The sequence below is a fragment of the Passer domesticus genome, chromosome Z (genome assembly GCF_036417665.1).
Source record: "Passer domesticus isolate bPasDom1 chromosome Z, bPasDom1.hap1, whole genome shotgun sequence".
Lineage (NCBI taxonomy): Eukaryota > Metazoa > Chordata > Aves > Passeriformes > Passeridae > Passer > Passer domesticus.
In genome coordinates, this window is record NC_087512.1 from 200,001 (window position 1) to 214,597 (window position 14,597).

At 55.2% G+C, this 14,597-nt stretch overlaps 2 protein-coding genes across 2 annotated transcripts in view; one reads left to right on the plus strand and one right to left on the minus strand.

The window, feature by feature from the left end:
* The window catches only part of LOC135289207 (thioredoxin-like protein 1), an 8,274-nt gene extending 1,470 nt beyond the window's left edge, over positions 1-6,804 (minus strand). The window contains exons 1-7 of the mRNA XM_064402630.1: positions 6,618-6,804; positions 5,555-5,651; positions 5,116-5,289; positions 4,829-4,951; positions 2,813-2,882; positions 1,623-1,795; positions 344-448 (exon numbers count right to left, since the gene is read on the minus strand). Of these exons, the coding sequence (XP_064258700.1) occupies positions 344-448; positions 1,623-1,795; positions 2,813-2,882; positions 4,829-4,951; positions 5,116-5,289; positions 5,555-5,651; positions 6,618-6,781 (906 nt within the window). The 5' untranslated portion in view covers positions 6,782-6,804. The remainder of the gene's footprint in view (positions 1-343; positions 449-1,622; positions 1,796-2,812; positions 2,883-4,828; positions 4,952-5,115; positions 5,290-5,554; positions 5,652-6,617) is intronic.
* A 1,207-nt stretch (positions 6,805-8,011) lies between these two features.
* Positions 8,012-14,597, plus strand: part of LOC135289206 (WD repeat-containing protein 7) — a 56,865-nt gene continuing 50,279 nt past the window's right edge. The window contains exons 1-4 of the mRNA XM_064402629.1: positions 8,012-8,179; positions 12,960-13,128; positions 13,739-13,845; positions 14,518-14,596. Coding sequence (XP_064258699.1) covers positions 12,973-13,128; positions 13,739-13,845; positions 14,518-14,596 — 342 coding nt within the window. The 5' untranslated portion in view covers positions 8,012-8,179; positions 12,960-12,972. The remainder of the gene's footprint in view (positions 8,180-12,959; positions 13,129-13,738; positions 13,846-14,517; position 14,597) is intronic.

Sequence of the window (14,597 nt, forward strand, 5' to 3'; positions counted from 1 at the left end):
GTTTTAGTGCAATAAAACAATCTTTAGTGACTCTGAGTGGCAGTGAGGGGCAGCAAAAGCTGATAAACTCCTTTATCAACTCATTAGCAGCAGAGAAATGGAGTTTCACGTTGAGTTAAGATCAAGTTTTGCTGCTAAGAATGAAGAATGAATGAATTTTCAACCTTCTGAAACCAGAGGGTATTTGCACCATGAGCACTGAATATTGCAGAACCAGACTTTATAACAAAGTTATAAAAAAGAGCCCAAATGAAGCTGTGGATGGCCAGAGCTGCCCCGGGTGCGTGTGACGGTGCTGCCACGCCTCTGTGCCCCGGGGAGGGTGACAGCGGGCAGCACTCACCCGTTTGAAGTCGTTCATGTTGGTGGCCTGCACTGGCGTGCCAATGAAGGTGAAGTACGTGATCCTCGTCGTCTCCTCGGCGCCGTGGTTGGACTGCACAAACAACTGCAGGGCAAAGCCAAGGGAGCATCACAACTGCGCCGTGGGCACCTGCAGCGGTGCCCGCGGGCCAGCTGGCACCCGGCAAGCAGGGCACGGCGAGCAGGGGCGGGGGGGCCTGGCACGGCCGGCACTGCCCTGGCACTGCCCTGGCACTGCCCTGGCACAGCCGGCACTGCCCTGGCACTGCCCTGGCACGGCCGGCACTGGCCTGGCACTGCCCTGGCACTGCCCTGGCACGGCCGGCACTGGCCTGGCACTGCCCTGGCACGGCCGGCACTGCCCTGGCACGGCCGGCACTGCCCTGGCACTGCCCTGGCACGGCCGGCACTGCCCTGGCACGGCCAGCACTGGCCTGGCACTGCCCTGGCACGGCCGGCACTGCCCTGGCACTGCCCTGGCACGGCTGGCACTGCCCTGGCACTGCCCTGGCACGGCCGGCACTGCCCTGGCACGGCCAGCACTGGCCTGGCACTGCCCTGGCACGGCCGGCACTGCCCTGGCACGGCCAGCACTGCCCTGGCACTGCCCTGGCACGGCCGGCACTGCCCTGGCACTGCCCTGGCACTGCCCTGGCACGGCTGGCACTGCCCTGGCACTGCCCTGGCACGGCTGGCACTGCCCTGGCACGGCTGGCACTGCCCTGGCACTGCCCCTGGCACGGCCGGCACTGCCCTGGCACTGCCCTGGCACGGCCGGCACTGCCCTGGCACGGCCAGCATTGCCCTGGCACTGCCCTGGCACTGCCCTGGCACGGCCAGCATTGCCCTGGCACGGCTGGCACTGCCCTGGCACAGCTGGCACGGCTGGCACTGCCCTGGCACGGCTGGCACTGCCCTGGCACGGCCAGCATTGCCCTGGCACTGCCCTGGCACTGCCCCTGGCACGGCCAGCATTGCCCTGGCACAGCCCTGGCACGGCCGGCACTGCCCTGGCACTGCCCTGGCACGGCTGGCACTGCCCTGGCACTGCCCTGGCACGGCCAGCATTGCCCTGGCACGGCCGGCACTGCCCTGGCACTGCCCTGGCACGGCCGGCACTGCCCTGGCACGGCCGGCACTGCCCTGGCACTGCCCCTGGCACGGCCGGCACTGCCCTGGCACTGCCCTGGCACGGCTGGCACTGCCCTGGCACTGCCCTGGCACGGCCGGCACCGCCCTGGCACCGCAGCAGCACTCACGGTGACGCTGTTGACGTTCTGGAACTTGACGTAGCGCAGCTGCACGATGCCATCCTCCCGGATGTCCTCGGGGCCCAGCTGCAGCGCCTGCGTGGGCTCGCTGCGCTCCGCCTCCTCGAAGTCCATGGAGCGCGGCAGGTTGGTGAAGATCTTGATGCACTTGGGGCCTTGCCCTGGGGACACGGGGAGGGACACTGAACCCCTCAGGAAGGGCACACCCCCACGCTCTGCCCTTCCTCACCTCTGCGTGCCCTGGATGGCTCAAAGCCCTGGCAGGGGCTCGCAGACCCTGGCAGGAAGCCAAAGACACCTGGGAATTCCATCTTAATTCATGGATTGAATTCATTCTGTGGGAACTCAGCACCTCACTCCGGATGTCCAGAGCTGCCGAGACAACCCTTGGGGGGCTCGGAGGCCCTGGAATGTTGCCAAGAGTACCTGGTGGCTTGACTTTGATCCTTTTAAAGAAATGACACCTGAGCATGAGGAGGTGAGAGAATTTCAGGTCTGAATGGTGAGGGGATGCTATTCACTTGTTAGAACTTATGTTAGAATGCACTGTACAGGGGGGTTTTGTGTGTTGTACAGGGGGGTCTGGAATTCTGTGCATGGATCAGGAGTCCCAAGATGGAGGAATCTGGGCGTGCCCTGCCCTTCTTCTTTCTTCTCCCTGGATGATGTTGGCACGTGTGGATTGGTTCATGGGTCATTGCTTCACTTGCTAACCAGGGTGAAAAGTACTGGAAATGGAAGGTAAATATCTCATACCTAGTTTTCACTATAAAGGAGACAAGCGCCCCGTGCCCTTGGCTGTCTTGCTGATCAGACCTGGGCTGGACAGACAGAAAATCTTTGTAGATAGGAACAATAAACTCAACTCCAGACTCCTCCTTCAAAGCACGGCCTGCCCAGAACCACCTTTCCCCATGCTGGGGCAGAGACAAGTGGCAGCCACCATGGCCCTGGGGAACAGGAGGAATTGAGCTGAGCTGCCATAAAAATACTGGGAATCCTGCAGTGAGTCTCACTCCAGCCTGGAATTACACCCAGGCCACCAAATTATAAATGTTTCTATGTGTGTGTATCAAGCTACAATAAATGCCTCTGTTTGTGTTTCACTTTGATTTGTGTGTCAAACTGCAATCCCTGCCCCTCAGTGAATAATAAACAACCCCCCCTGCAGCACTCACCATTGTCCGGCCCCTGAAGTTTCATGGAGTACAGCTTGACAGGCTGGCTGAAAGCGACAGTGATGAGCAGCTGTGGAGGGAACAACCACAATTAAACACTGGTTCTTCATTAGGAACCAACCCGGCCCAGCAAACAGGGATCAGGAGGGAACAACCACAATTAAACACTGGTTCTTCATTAGGAACCAACCCGGCACAGCAAACAGGGATCAGGAGGGAACAACCACAATTAAACACTGGTTCTTCATTAGGAACCAACCCGGCCCAGCAAACAGGGATCAGGAGGGAACAACCACAATTAAACACTGGTTCTTCATTAGGAACCAACCCGGCCCAGCAAACAGGGATCAGGCAGCTCTGCAATCAAATGCTGGGGTCACTTTCCCCTGTTCCACACATTGGGGCTCTTTACTGCCCAGAGCAGAAGCTCCGTGCCTGGGAAGCCTCAGTGTGGAAACCTTTGCAGCTCGGGGTCCCTGCAGCTCCCAGCTCGTGCTCCCTGCAGCTCCCATCTCAGGGTCCCTGCAGCTCCCATCTCGTGCTCCCTGCAGCTCCCATCTCAGGGTTCCTGCAGCTCCCATCTCAGGGTCCCTGCAGCTCCCATCTCGTGCTCCCTGCAGCTCCCATCTCAGGGTCCCTGCAGCTCCCATCTCGGGGTCCCTGCAGCTCCCATCTCGTGCTCCCTGCAGCTCCCATCTCGGGGTCCCTGCAGCTCCCATCTCAGGGTCCCTGCAGCTCCCATCTCGTGCTCCCTGCAGCTCCCATCTCAGGGTTCCTGCAGCTCCCATCTCAGGGTCCCTGCAGCTCCCATCTCGGGGTCCCTGCAGCTCCCATCTCGGGGTCCCTGCAGCTCCCATCTCAGGGTCCCTGCAGCTCCCATCTCGGGGTCCCTGCAGCTCCCATCTCAGGGTCCCTGCAGCTCCCATCTCGTGCTCCCTGCAGCTCCCATCTCAGGGTTCCTGCAGCTCCCATCTCAGGGTCCCTGCAGCTCCCATCTCGTGCTCCCTGCAGCTCCCATCTCAGGGTCCCTGCAGCTCCCATCTCGGGGTCCCTGCAGCTCCCATCTCGTGCTCCCTGCAGCTCCCATCTCGGGGTCCCTGCAGCTCCCATCTCGGGGTCCCTGCAGCTCCCATCTCGTGCTCCCTGCAGCTCCCATCTCGGGGTCCCTGCAGCTCCCATCTCGGGGTCCCTGCAGCTCCCATCTCAGGGTCCCTGCAGCTCCCATCTCGGGGTCCCTGCAGCTCCCATCTCAGGGTTCCTGCAGCTCCCATCTCGGGGTCCCTGCAGCTCCCATCTCAGGGTCCCTGCAGCTCCCATCTCAGGGTTCCTGCAGCTCCCATCTCAGGGTCCCTGCAGCTCCCATCTCGGGGTCCCTGCAGCTCCCATCTCAGGGTCCCTGCAGCTCCCATCTCGGGGTCCCTGCAGCTCCCATCTCAGGGTCCCTGCAGCTCCCATCTCGTGCTCCCTGCAGCTCCCATCTCGGGGTCCCTGCAGCTCCCATCTCGGGGTCCCTGCAGCTCCCATCTCGTGCTCCCTGCAGCTCCCATCTCGGGGTCCCTGCAGCTCCCATCTCAGGGTCCCTGCAGCTCCCATCTCGGGGTCCCTGCAGCTCCCAGCTCGTGGTTCCTGCAGCTCCCATCTCGGGGTCCCTGCAGCTCCCATCTCGGGGTCCCTGCAGCTCCCATCTCAGGGTCCCTGCAGCTCCCATCTCAGGGTCCCTGCAGCTCCCATCTCGGGGTCCCTGCAGCTCCCATCTCAGGGTCCCTGCAGCTCCCATCTCAGGGTCCCTGCAGCTCCCATCTCGTGCTCCCTGCAGCTCCCATCTCAGGGTCCCTGCAGCTCCCATCTCGGGGTCCCTGCAGCTCCCATCTCGGGGTTCCTGCAGCTCCCATCTCAGGGTCCCTGCAGCTCCCATCTCGTGCTCCCTGCAGCTCCCATCTCGGGGTCCCTGCAGCTCCCAGCCCAGGGCTCCTGCAGCTCCCAGCCCTGGGGCTGAGGCAGCTCACCTCACCTCACCTGCTCGTCGCAGTCAGACTCCAGGTAGGAGGAGTCCTTGCGCAGGCAGTTCTCGAAGCCGTGCTCGTCGCTCTCGTTGAGGCACTCGCAGCCAGCCTTGTTGATGAAGGGCAGCAGATCCATCTGGGGACAGAGAGCACAGCTGCTCACAGCTGGGGACACCGAGCTACCGTGGCACGCAACACTCACTCCAATCACCAGGGCAAACCCAATAGTGACATTTCAGTTATCGACTCCCAGTACATGTGAAACCTGAGCCGCGCAGCGAAGGCCTGGGGAGCACTCACGTATCCCTTGGGGATGTCCGTGTCCTCGCTGCTGCCAGGGTCGTTCTCCAGGTGCTGCTTGATCTTGTCCTCCAGCCCCACGGCGTCGGCGCCCTGGTACTGGTCGATGCGCACTTTGTTGCGGAAGAACAGGAAGGTGGGCGTCGCCGAGATGTTGTTGGTGGCAGCCGTGCCCTGGCAGCACACACGAGAGCCCGCTCAGCGCCTCGGCCACGCTGCGAGCCAGCCAGCCCCACCATGAACCCACTGATTCATCTGTGCCTTTTCACCCCAGAATCCCACCAACACCCGCGTGGAAAGGCTTTACTTCATCCCCACTGGTGCTGCGTGCCACATCCAAAGTACAGTTTTAGCCAGGGGCTCAGAATCAATGACTCAATGAGGTTTTACAGTGAATGCTCCCCCCAGGAGGACTGTGCCCGCCCAGCCGGGCCCACACCTGGCACTGGTGCACGTCCACCTCCAGGAAGGTTGCCTGCGGGTATTTGTTGCTGAGGGCGCTGAAGGCGGGCGCGATCCGCAGGCAGGGCCCGCACCTGTGGGGAGAGCCACACCCCGTCAGTCCCACCCGTCCTGTGCCTCAGTGCCCGCCCCGCGGAACGGGAACCTTCCCTCCTGGGCAAAACTGCGTGTAACTCAGATACGGGACGGTGAACACGTACCAAACCTCCAGGGGTCACAAAATTCCTGCCACAATACATCCCACTTACACCTGCGACCGGTTGTTCCCACATTTATTTGGCCCTGGGAGGACAGAGTTGGTTTCTTTCACTTCATTTAATTGCATTGACTTGGATGAAAACGTGTAGTTTTTATTTATTCTGCGTCAGCAAAAGTGCAGGAAGTGCTCAGCTGCAGCAATTCCTGTAAAGGGAGTTTGGCACTTGGAAAGAGAAACAAAAAGTGGAGTAAAAAAAGCCCGATGTAGAAAATTGGCAAAAAACTAAGGGGCAACAGCCAAAAAATAATGAGGTGCCTTATGAAAAACCCCTAAACCCCCGAGATTATCACTGTTCTCCCTAAATTCACAAATCAAGGAGAATAATTCAGATGTTGAGTTCATTTGGTGACAAATTCACCCCGATTTCACCACAGTTGTGGTGAAATGAGGAAAAGGGATAATCTACTTGTCCTGTGCAAACGGGGCGCGGACCCAGCCAAGTTTTACGGGGTAAAAGATGTTTTTGCAAGTTTGGAGGTGGTTTTGGTGCTGTCCGTGCCTTGTTCCCACCAGTTTCCTGCCTTTGCCGGGGCTTTCGACCCGCGCAGCGCCTCCCTCAGAGCGCCCGAGGGCTGGCGGCTCCGGGGGCCGCGCTTCGGCGGGACAAACGGGGATTTATGGCACGATCTGGGAACACGACGTTCAAAACCACGGCACTCATAAAGGCGGCGGTGCTGCGGCTGCACGGGCGCCTTCCGGAGCGCCCCTCACGCTGCAGCCGCGCCGGGGAAGCCCGAAGGCGCCCCTGGGAGCCCGAGGCGGCCGCCGCGCCCTCACTCACCCCCTCATGGTGAACTTCACCACGGCCAGGCGGGAGCCGGCGGCGCTCAGCTCGGGCTGGAACTCCGTGTCGTTGGCGATCACCTTCACGCCCGCCATGGCCGCGGGCCCGGTGGCGGAGCCGGGTGCGATGTGCAGCGTCACGGCGGGCGGCACGCCCGGCATGCACCGCTGCACCGCGCAGCCGCGGCCGCTCCCGCCCGCCGCCATCTCGGCAACGGGCAGCGATGCCTCCCGCCGCCGTCTTGGGAACGGGCAGCGATGCCGCCGGCCGCCATCTTGGGAACGGGCAGGCCGTGAGGGAGTGACGCCCCCCAGCCGCCATCTTGGGAACGGGCAGGCCGTGAGGGAGTGACGCCCCCCGGCGGCCATCTTGGGAATGGGCAGTGCGTGAGGGAGTGACGCCCCCCGGCGGCCATCTTGGGAACGGGCAGGCCGTGAGGGAGTGACGCCCCCCGGCGGCCATCTTGGGAACGGGCAGGCCGTGAGGGAGTGACGCCCCCCGGCGGCCATCTTGGGAACGGGCAGGCCGTGAGGGAGTGACGCCCCCCCGGTGGCCATCTTGGGAACGGGCAGTGCGTGAGGGAGTGACGCCACCCGGCGGCCATCTTGGGAACGGGCAGGCCGTGAGGGAGTGACGCCACAAGGCGGCCATCTTGGGAAAGGGCAGTGCGTGAGGGAGTGACGCCACCCGGCGGCCATCTTGGGAACGGGCAGGCCGTGAGGGAGTGACGCCCCCCGGCGGCCATCTTGGGAACGGGCAAGCGCGGGAATTCCGTGAGGGGAGACGCGACTTTAAATTGCAACATAAAAATTTAGTACTGGTTCTGTCATTAACTCGTTTTTTTGTGACGTTATGGGGATGACCATTCTGTCCTGCCGGCAAAACTGGTGTCAAATTTTGTCACCTTAGTTAAATTATGTTTTTTAATAAAGTCACGCTGTCGCCATACAGAATTCTGAAATAAACGCTGAAGCCACAAGGGGGCAATAAGACATAAGTGCTTGTAACAACCACAAAATAAAACCAAAATCAAACCCGGGACTTGCTCTGACCCCATTTGCAGCGTCACTCCTGACAACTTCCCAACGTACTTTAGAACACCACATAATGTCACTTCGAGATGTGTCACAATTCCGCTTTTCCCGCTAAACACAGGAATATCCCCAGCGTTCTACCCTCGCCCGCTGTAATTCAAAAGCCTTGCAGTAACCGCTGATAAATAAATAAATAAATAAATAAATAAATAAATAAATAAATAAATTTACATCGCTAAATAAATGAATTAATTTCGAAGCAAGTAGTCACCGGCTCCGCGCGCCCTCAGCGTCACCCGCGGTTTCCACGGCGGCGGCTCCTTGCCGTCAAGCGCGCCGGCCGGCGCTGTGCGGCAGTGTCGCGGGCCGCGGTGTCACCCGGCCGCTGCCGCAGCGAGCGCGGCGGGGCCGCGGCGGCCGGGACGCGACAGGGCCGCGACCGCCACCGCCACCGGCACCGGGACAGCCACCGGGACAGCCACCGGGACAGCCACCGGGACCGGGACAGCCACCGGGACCGAGCAGGTGCGCCCGCGGAGCGGGGCGGCACGGCCGCAGCGGGAGGCGCGCGTTCCGGCACCGAGGCTCGGCCGGGCCGCAGCCCAGGGAGCCCCGGTACCCCGGGGAGCAGGACGGGGTTTGGAGCTCGTCAGGGCTGGTAAAGGATGGAGCTTTCCATCGCTGCCACAGGAATGGATGCTCTGGGGGCTTGAACACCTTCTAGTGCCGAGCTTTTGTGCCTCGCAGCCTCCGCCGGGTTCGTTTGCCTTTGCGCGGTGCTCTTGGCACCCAGGGCTGGGATTGGGAGCGCTTTGGATAATTGTCCTGTGGATAACTGTCCCTTGGATAACTGTCCCTTGGATAACTGTCCCTTGGATAACTGTCCCTTGGATAACTGTCCTTTGGGACAGTTTGAAGGCTTCCAGAGGCGTTAATTAACGCCAGCCTCCGGTCCCAATTAGCGCTTTGCTCCGTGTCTGGGTTTGGGAGCTCCTGCATGCCCGGGGAAGGTGTTCTCATTTATTCCCCTCTGTCCATGGTCCCTTCTCCCCATCCCTGAGTGACAGCTACAACGTCTAATGTGCCATTACATTTAAATAATGAGGTTTTCCTAAAATGCATCAACTCACAGCTGTATTGAACATTACTTAGTGCTATTTATTAGCATTCTGGGGGCTGATTTTTTGCGGTGTGCACGCATATCCTGGGATTAATTCTGTCCTGAGTGGAAATACAGGTGTTTGGGAGGGAGTTACTTTTGGTTTACCTCTTTCATCATTCTGTCCGGGGGTTTTTGTGGCTGGAAGAATCCAGCCGGTGGGTTTCTGGGTAGACAGCTTGTTGGAATGGGTTGAGTCTTGGACTCAGTGTTTAATGCCTTGCACTGGAAAATCAGTTGAGTGGCTTTACTGAAATAGGAATTGAGCCGGGATTATTACCTGGGCCTGAATCCCACCTGCAGGCAGAGCAGTTCAAAGGGTCACCGGATTGTTCTGGCACCCTAACACATCTTTTGGGTCATTTCCTAATTTAAATGTTTTGTTTCTGTTGAAATATTGTAAAAATCCTGCGTTTGGGAAGGTGTTTCCCTGCATTTGTTGTGTGTCTAAGATTAGAATTATTTCTGCAGTATTTGTTGTTATTGGCAAGGTTTTGTGTTAGAAAATTTTAAGTAAAGGAAATGGTGAGATAGATGTGTGTGTGCATGGAAAAAGAGAATAATCTTTGTGCTTTGGGAGGACAGAAGTGTGAACAGGAGGAGCTGTCCTCGTGGCATCTCCATTTTCTGTTTCCAAGTTCCCTTTTCTGAGGAAGCCGAGGGTTTGGGGCAGGTCTGAGGGGCTGCAAGGTGGGAATTGCTGAGGAGTGATTCCCTGCCTGCTTGTGGGCCCGGTGCTGATTTGCTCCTCGGCACTGATGTCAAAAACGTGGAATTATTGATCCATCTCGGACCAAAAGGGATTTTGGTGCTGGCAGGGGCTCTGCAATCCGAATTCCCGGGGAATTAAAATGTGGCTTTTCCTCAAAAGGAGGTTTTGCACGAAGGCCTTGCGCTGCCGTAGTCACAAACTGGAAAGAAAGAGGTAGTTTTGATTTTTCCTCTCTCTCCCAGAGCCTTGCCATGAAATACTCTGAGCACTGATGGGGCTGTCAGGGGGTTGGTAAGGTGCATGGAAAATCTGGGATCCCTTAGGGTTGGCTGTGTGCTGATGTTGTGTTGCAATATCCTCCTGTATGTTCCTGTAAATTCCCTTTATTCAGAGCGGGCTGGGTTTGGAAGTGGCTCTAAATGCAGAATTGTTAAGTGCAGATCTCCAGCAGGGGATTTGCTGTGTTTATTAAAAAATGCAGCTGCTTTTGACAGCTCGGTGACACAGGAACACTTGGCTTGTTCCCTGGACTGGGAGCAGTGGGACAGCAGGGGAGTGGGAGGGGATTTTTGTCTTGCTCATCGGTGTTTTTCAGCTCTGCTTTAGTCATTTTTGGTTTGCTTCCTCACCGAAATTGAGTGGGTATTTCTGTTTGCTGTGGGTGGTTTTGGTCTTGTTGTTGATATTTGCATTTTGTTCTGTTGCATCTGGACACTTTATTCCGTTTTTATGATGATTTCCCTGCAAATCAAGCCTGGTTTAATCGTAGCTCTTTGTTTGTTTAAAATGCTGTTCAAAATGCTGAATTAATTTCTCTTTCTGTGCTGTGATGCTCCAGACAGAGCAATTGATCCAGCATTGCATAACAATTAACTCTGCAGGGCCAGGTGTGGTTTGCTCCTCTAAATCAGAGCTCTGCTTTGAGCTGGGGCGAGTTCAGAGCACAAACCTCCACAAGATAACCCACAAGGAGTGTTTGGTTATTAATTTAACCCGACCTTTTCACCGATAAGAAGACCTCAGTTCTAAAAGCATGGAAGTGCTGGGCAAGCAGGGAGTGTTGCTACCACAAACAGAGGGTTGTTGTGGGGTTTAAATCTTGTGCAAATTCAAGTGGGTTTTATTGCCACAACTTCAGTTTCTATTCCCAGTTATTGAGGCCTTTTTGGCCCACGGACAATCGAAATTCCACTGTGTTTTTTGTGTCAATATGTTCAGAATATCCAAAAGGTTGCTGTAAAGATAGTGCTGGGCCTATTTCCTGCTGGAGAGTGGCCAGGATCCAGTTTATCAGTGCATTATACAAGGCTGATTTCACCTGAGGCAGGATATTCCATATTCCAACATGAATGTCTGTGTAGCAGGGACATAATAACATCAGGGGTATAAGAACTGCTTCAGCCTCGGGGCTTAAAACATTTGGAACTTCACAATTACCCTAAAAAGAGGGATTTGGGCAAAAATCCTTGTGTGCACAGGGATGTGCTGTTTGGCCCTGACCTTTTACTCCCCTCCCTCTTGGTTTGAAGGATAATATTTTGGATTTTGGGGGACTGCAGCCTTCCCCCTCCCACCCCCATAATGTAAATAAACAGCACCGTTGCTTCATACCTGGGGGTTGTGTCTGTCTGTCCGTCTGCTGCACCCCATCTGCTGCATCCTGGGACCTCCCAAATGTGAGGGGAAAATGGCAGGAACCATGAAGGGACAGAACGGCAGAGACCGGAGGGGACGAGATGGTAGAAACATGAGGGAAAAGATGGCAGAAACATGAGGGGGAAAGGGCAGGAAACGTGAGAGGAAAGGATAGAAAAACATGAGGGGGAAAGGGTGGGAAACATGAGGGGAAAGGATAGAAAAACATGAGGGGGAAAGAGTAGGAAACGTGAGGGGAAAAGATGGCAGAAACATGAGGGGAAAAGAGCAGGAAACATGAGGGGAAAAAGGCAGGAAACCTGAGGGGAAGAGGGTGGGAAACATGAGGGGAAAAGGGCAGGAAACATAAGGGGAAAAGAGTAGAAAACATGAGGGGAAAAAGAGCAGGAAAGGTGAGGGGAAAAGGGCTGGAAACATGAGGGGAAAAGATGGCAATAACATGAGGGGGAAAAGAGCAGGAAATGTGAGGGGAGAAGATGGCAAAAACATGAGGGAAAAAGAGAGGAAACGTGAGGGAAAAAGATGGCAAAAAGATGAGGGGAAAAGAGCAGGAAACATGAGGGGGAAAAGTGCAGGAAATATGAGGGGAAAAGATGACAAAAAAATGAGGGAAAAAGCAGGAAATGTGAGGGCAAAAGATGGCAAAACATGAGGGAAAAAGAGTAGAAAACATGAGGGGAAAAGAGCAGGAAAGGTGAGGGGAAAAGATAGAAAAACATGAAGGGGAAAGGGTGGGAAACATGACGCGAAAGGATGGCAAAAACATGAGGGAAAAAGAGTAGGAAATGTGAGGGAAAAAGAGCAGGAAACTTGAGGGGGGAAAGAGCAGGAAATGAGGATAAAAGAGCAGGAAATGTGAGGGGAAAAGATTGCAAAAACATGAGGGGAAAAGAGCAGGAAACATGAGGGGGGAAAATGGGAAAAACGTGAGGGGAAAACGGCAGGAAACCTGAGGGGAAAAGAGCAGGAAACCTGAGGGGAAAAAAGGGCGGGAACCATGAGGGGACAGAACGGCAGAGCCAGGAGGGGACAAGATGGTAGAAACATGAGGAGAAAAGAGTAGGAAATGTGAGAGGAAAAGATGGAAAAACATGAGGGGGAAAGGGTGGGAAACATGAGGGGAAAAGATGGCAAAAGCATGAGGGGAAAGAGTAGGAAACGGGAGAGGAAAAGATGGCAAAAACGTGAGGGAAAAAGAGAGGAAATGTGAGGGGAAAAGATGGCAAAACATGAAGGGAAAAGAGCTGAAAACTTGAGGGGAAAAGACAGCAAAAACATGAGGGAAAAAGAGTAGAAAACATGAAGGGAAAAAGAGCAGGAAAGGTGAGAGGAAAAGATGGTAAAAACATGAGGGAAAAAGAATAAAATTCATGAGGGAAGAAGCAGGAAAGGTGAGGAGAAAAGATGGCAAAAACATAGGGGGAAAAGAGCAGGAAATATGAGGGGAAAAGAGCAGGAAACATGAGGGGGAAAGAGCAGGAAACAAGGAAAAAAGAGCAGGAAATGTGAGGCAAAAATATGGCAAAAACATGAGGGAAACAGAGCAGGAAAGATGAGGGAAAAAGAAGGCAAAAACGTGAGGGGAAAAGGGCAGGAAACATGAGGGGAAAAGAGCAGGAAACCTGAGGGGGAAAAAAGGGCAGGAGCCATGAGGGGACAGAACGGCAGAGCCAGGATGGGACAAGATGGTAGAAACATGAGGGGAAAAGATGGCAAAACCACGAGGGAAGGGGGCAGGCTGGGACGTGGCTGACGTTGCTGCGCTGTCGGGATTGCAGGCGCTCGGCGGCCATGGCCGGGAACAGCCTGGTGCTGCCCATCGTGCTGTGGGGCCGGCGCGCCCCGACCCACTGCGTGTCCTCCCTGCTGCTCGTGGATGGCTCCGTCATCGTCACCGGCTGCCACGACGGGCAGATCTGCCTCTGGGACCTGGGTCCCGACCTGCAGGTAATGGAGGCATCCCCTCGGCCTGTCCTGCCTCTCCCCACGCTCCGCCCTGCCCACAGCGCTGGCAGAGCTGTTACGGCTCTTGGGCTTCCTTGCTGCTCCTGTGGGAAGCTTTTTAAACTCAATCCAATCTCTTGGAGCTACTCTAAAGCAGTTGTTTTATGGTTGAGCTGTTTAATATTGTGCTGTGAAAAGGAGTTCCTTCCCAATCTCCCATCTGGATATTCCCCCTTTTCCTGGAACTCCATTCCCTGCTCTCTTGGAGCCCCTTTTGGCACTGGAAGGGGCTCTGAGGTCTCCCCTTATTTTATGGGGAAGCTCTTAATGTGCAGCACAATCTTTTCCATTCAGCCAAACTCAATTTAAATTGAATTGAGCCAAATTCAGCTCCTGATTTGTATTGAGAGGAGTTTGCAAAATGCTTTTTCCCCAAAAATTCTTATTCCTGTGTGAAGCAGAAAGTCTTCCAAGATGATCCATCCACTGCTGTGTTAATTAAACGTGTGTGCACATATTAATGCTTATATAACACGTGAAGTAGAAAGCTGGGATATGGATATTCCGGTCATCTGTGTGATTTTGGCTCCCTGTTTTGTTTCCTTCCTCCCAGATCAATCCCAGAGCTCTGCTCTTTGGTCATACAGCCTCGGTTACTTGTTTGTCCAAGGCCTCAGCTTCCAGTGAAAAGCAATATATAGTGAGTGCATCAGAGAGTGGGTGAGTTTCTCAGTGTTTATTATGTACAGAACTGCAATAATGGCAATTTGTGCCCAGTTTCTCCATATATTCAACGCTGGCTTTGATTTTTATCCTCAAGAGAAAATTCCTCAGCAAATACATTTTACTTTTTGATTGGTTTTATTTATTAATCAGAGAGCAGCAGTTAAGTGGTAGAAGCAGGAAGGATTTCTTGTGCAATTGAACTCCAAATAGACAGAGATTTTTTATCCACAAAAACTAAGGAATTATTTGCCTAAATAACCTTTCAGCAAGGAATTTGAGGGGAGAATGTGTCAAAATTTAGAATTTCCACCTTCAGGACTAAGTAATCTCCTCCCATTGGGTTTAAAACCAAAATGTGTTCTTTCCTCAGGAATTTATCTGTATGAGGGAAAGGAGAAAACACCTTACAGATTCTGTTCTGATGAAGTTTGAAGTTTTAAATTAGAAAGCACTGTAAAGGGGGTGATAGCTGCTCAATTGTGTGTAATATTACAAACCTGCAGGTTGTGTCATAGGGAGCAGGAGGTTGTGTGGGTTTAGGAGGGCTGGAAAGCCCGGCTGATTTTGGGTTTCTCTAAACACACGTGCCCCAATCCAGCCCAAGTGAGGCTCCCTGGTGTGAGGGGTGCGATGCAGCCTGTTTCCCATGGGTGCCCTGTGTTGCAGGGAGATGTGCCTGTGGGATGTGAACGACGGGCGCTGCATCGAGTTCACCAAGCTGGCCTGTGCACACACGGGCATCCAGG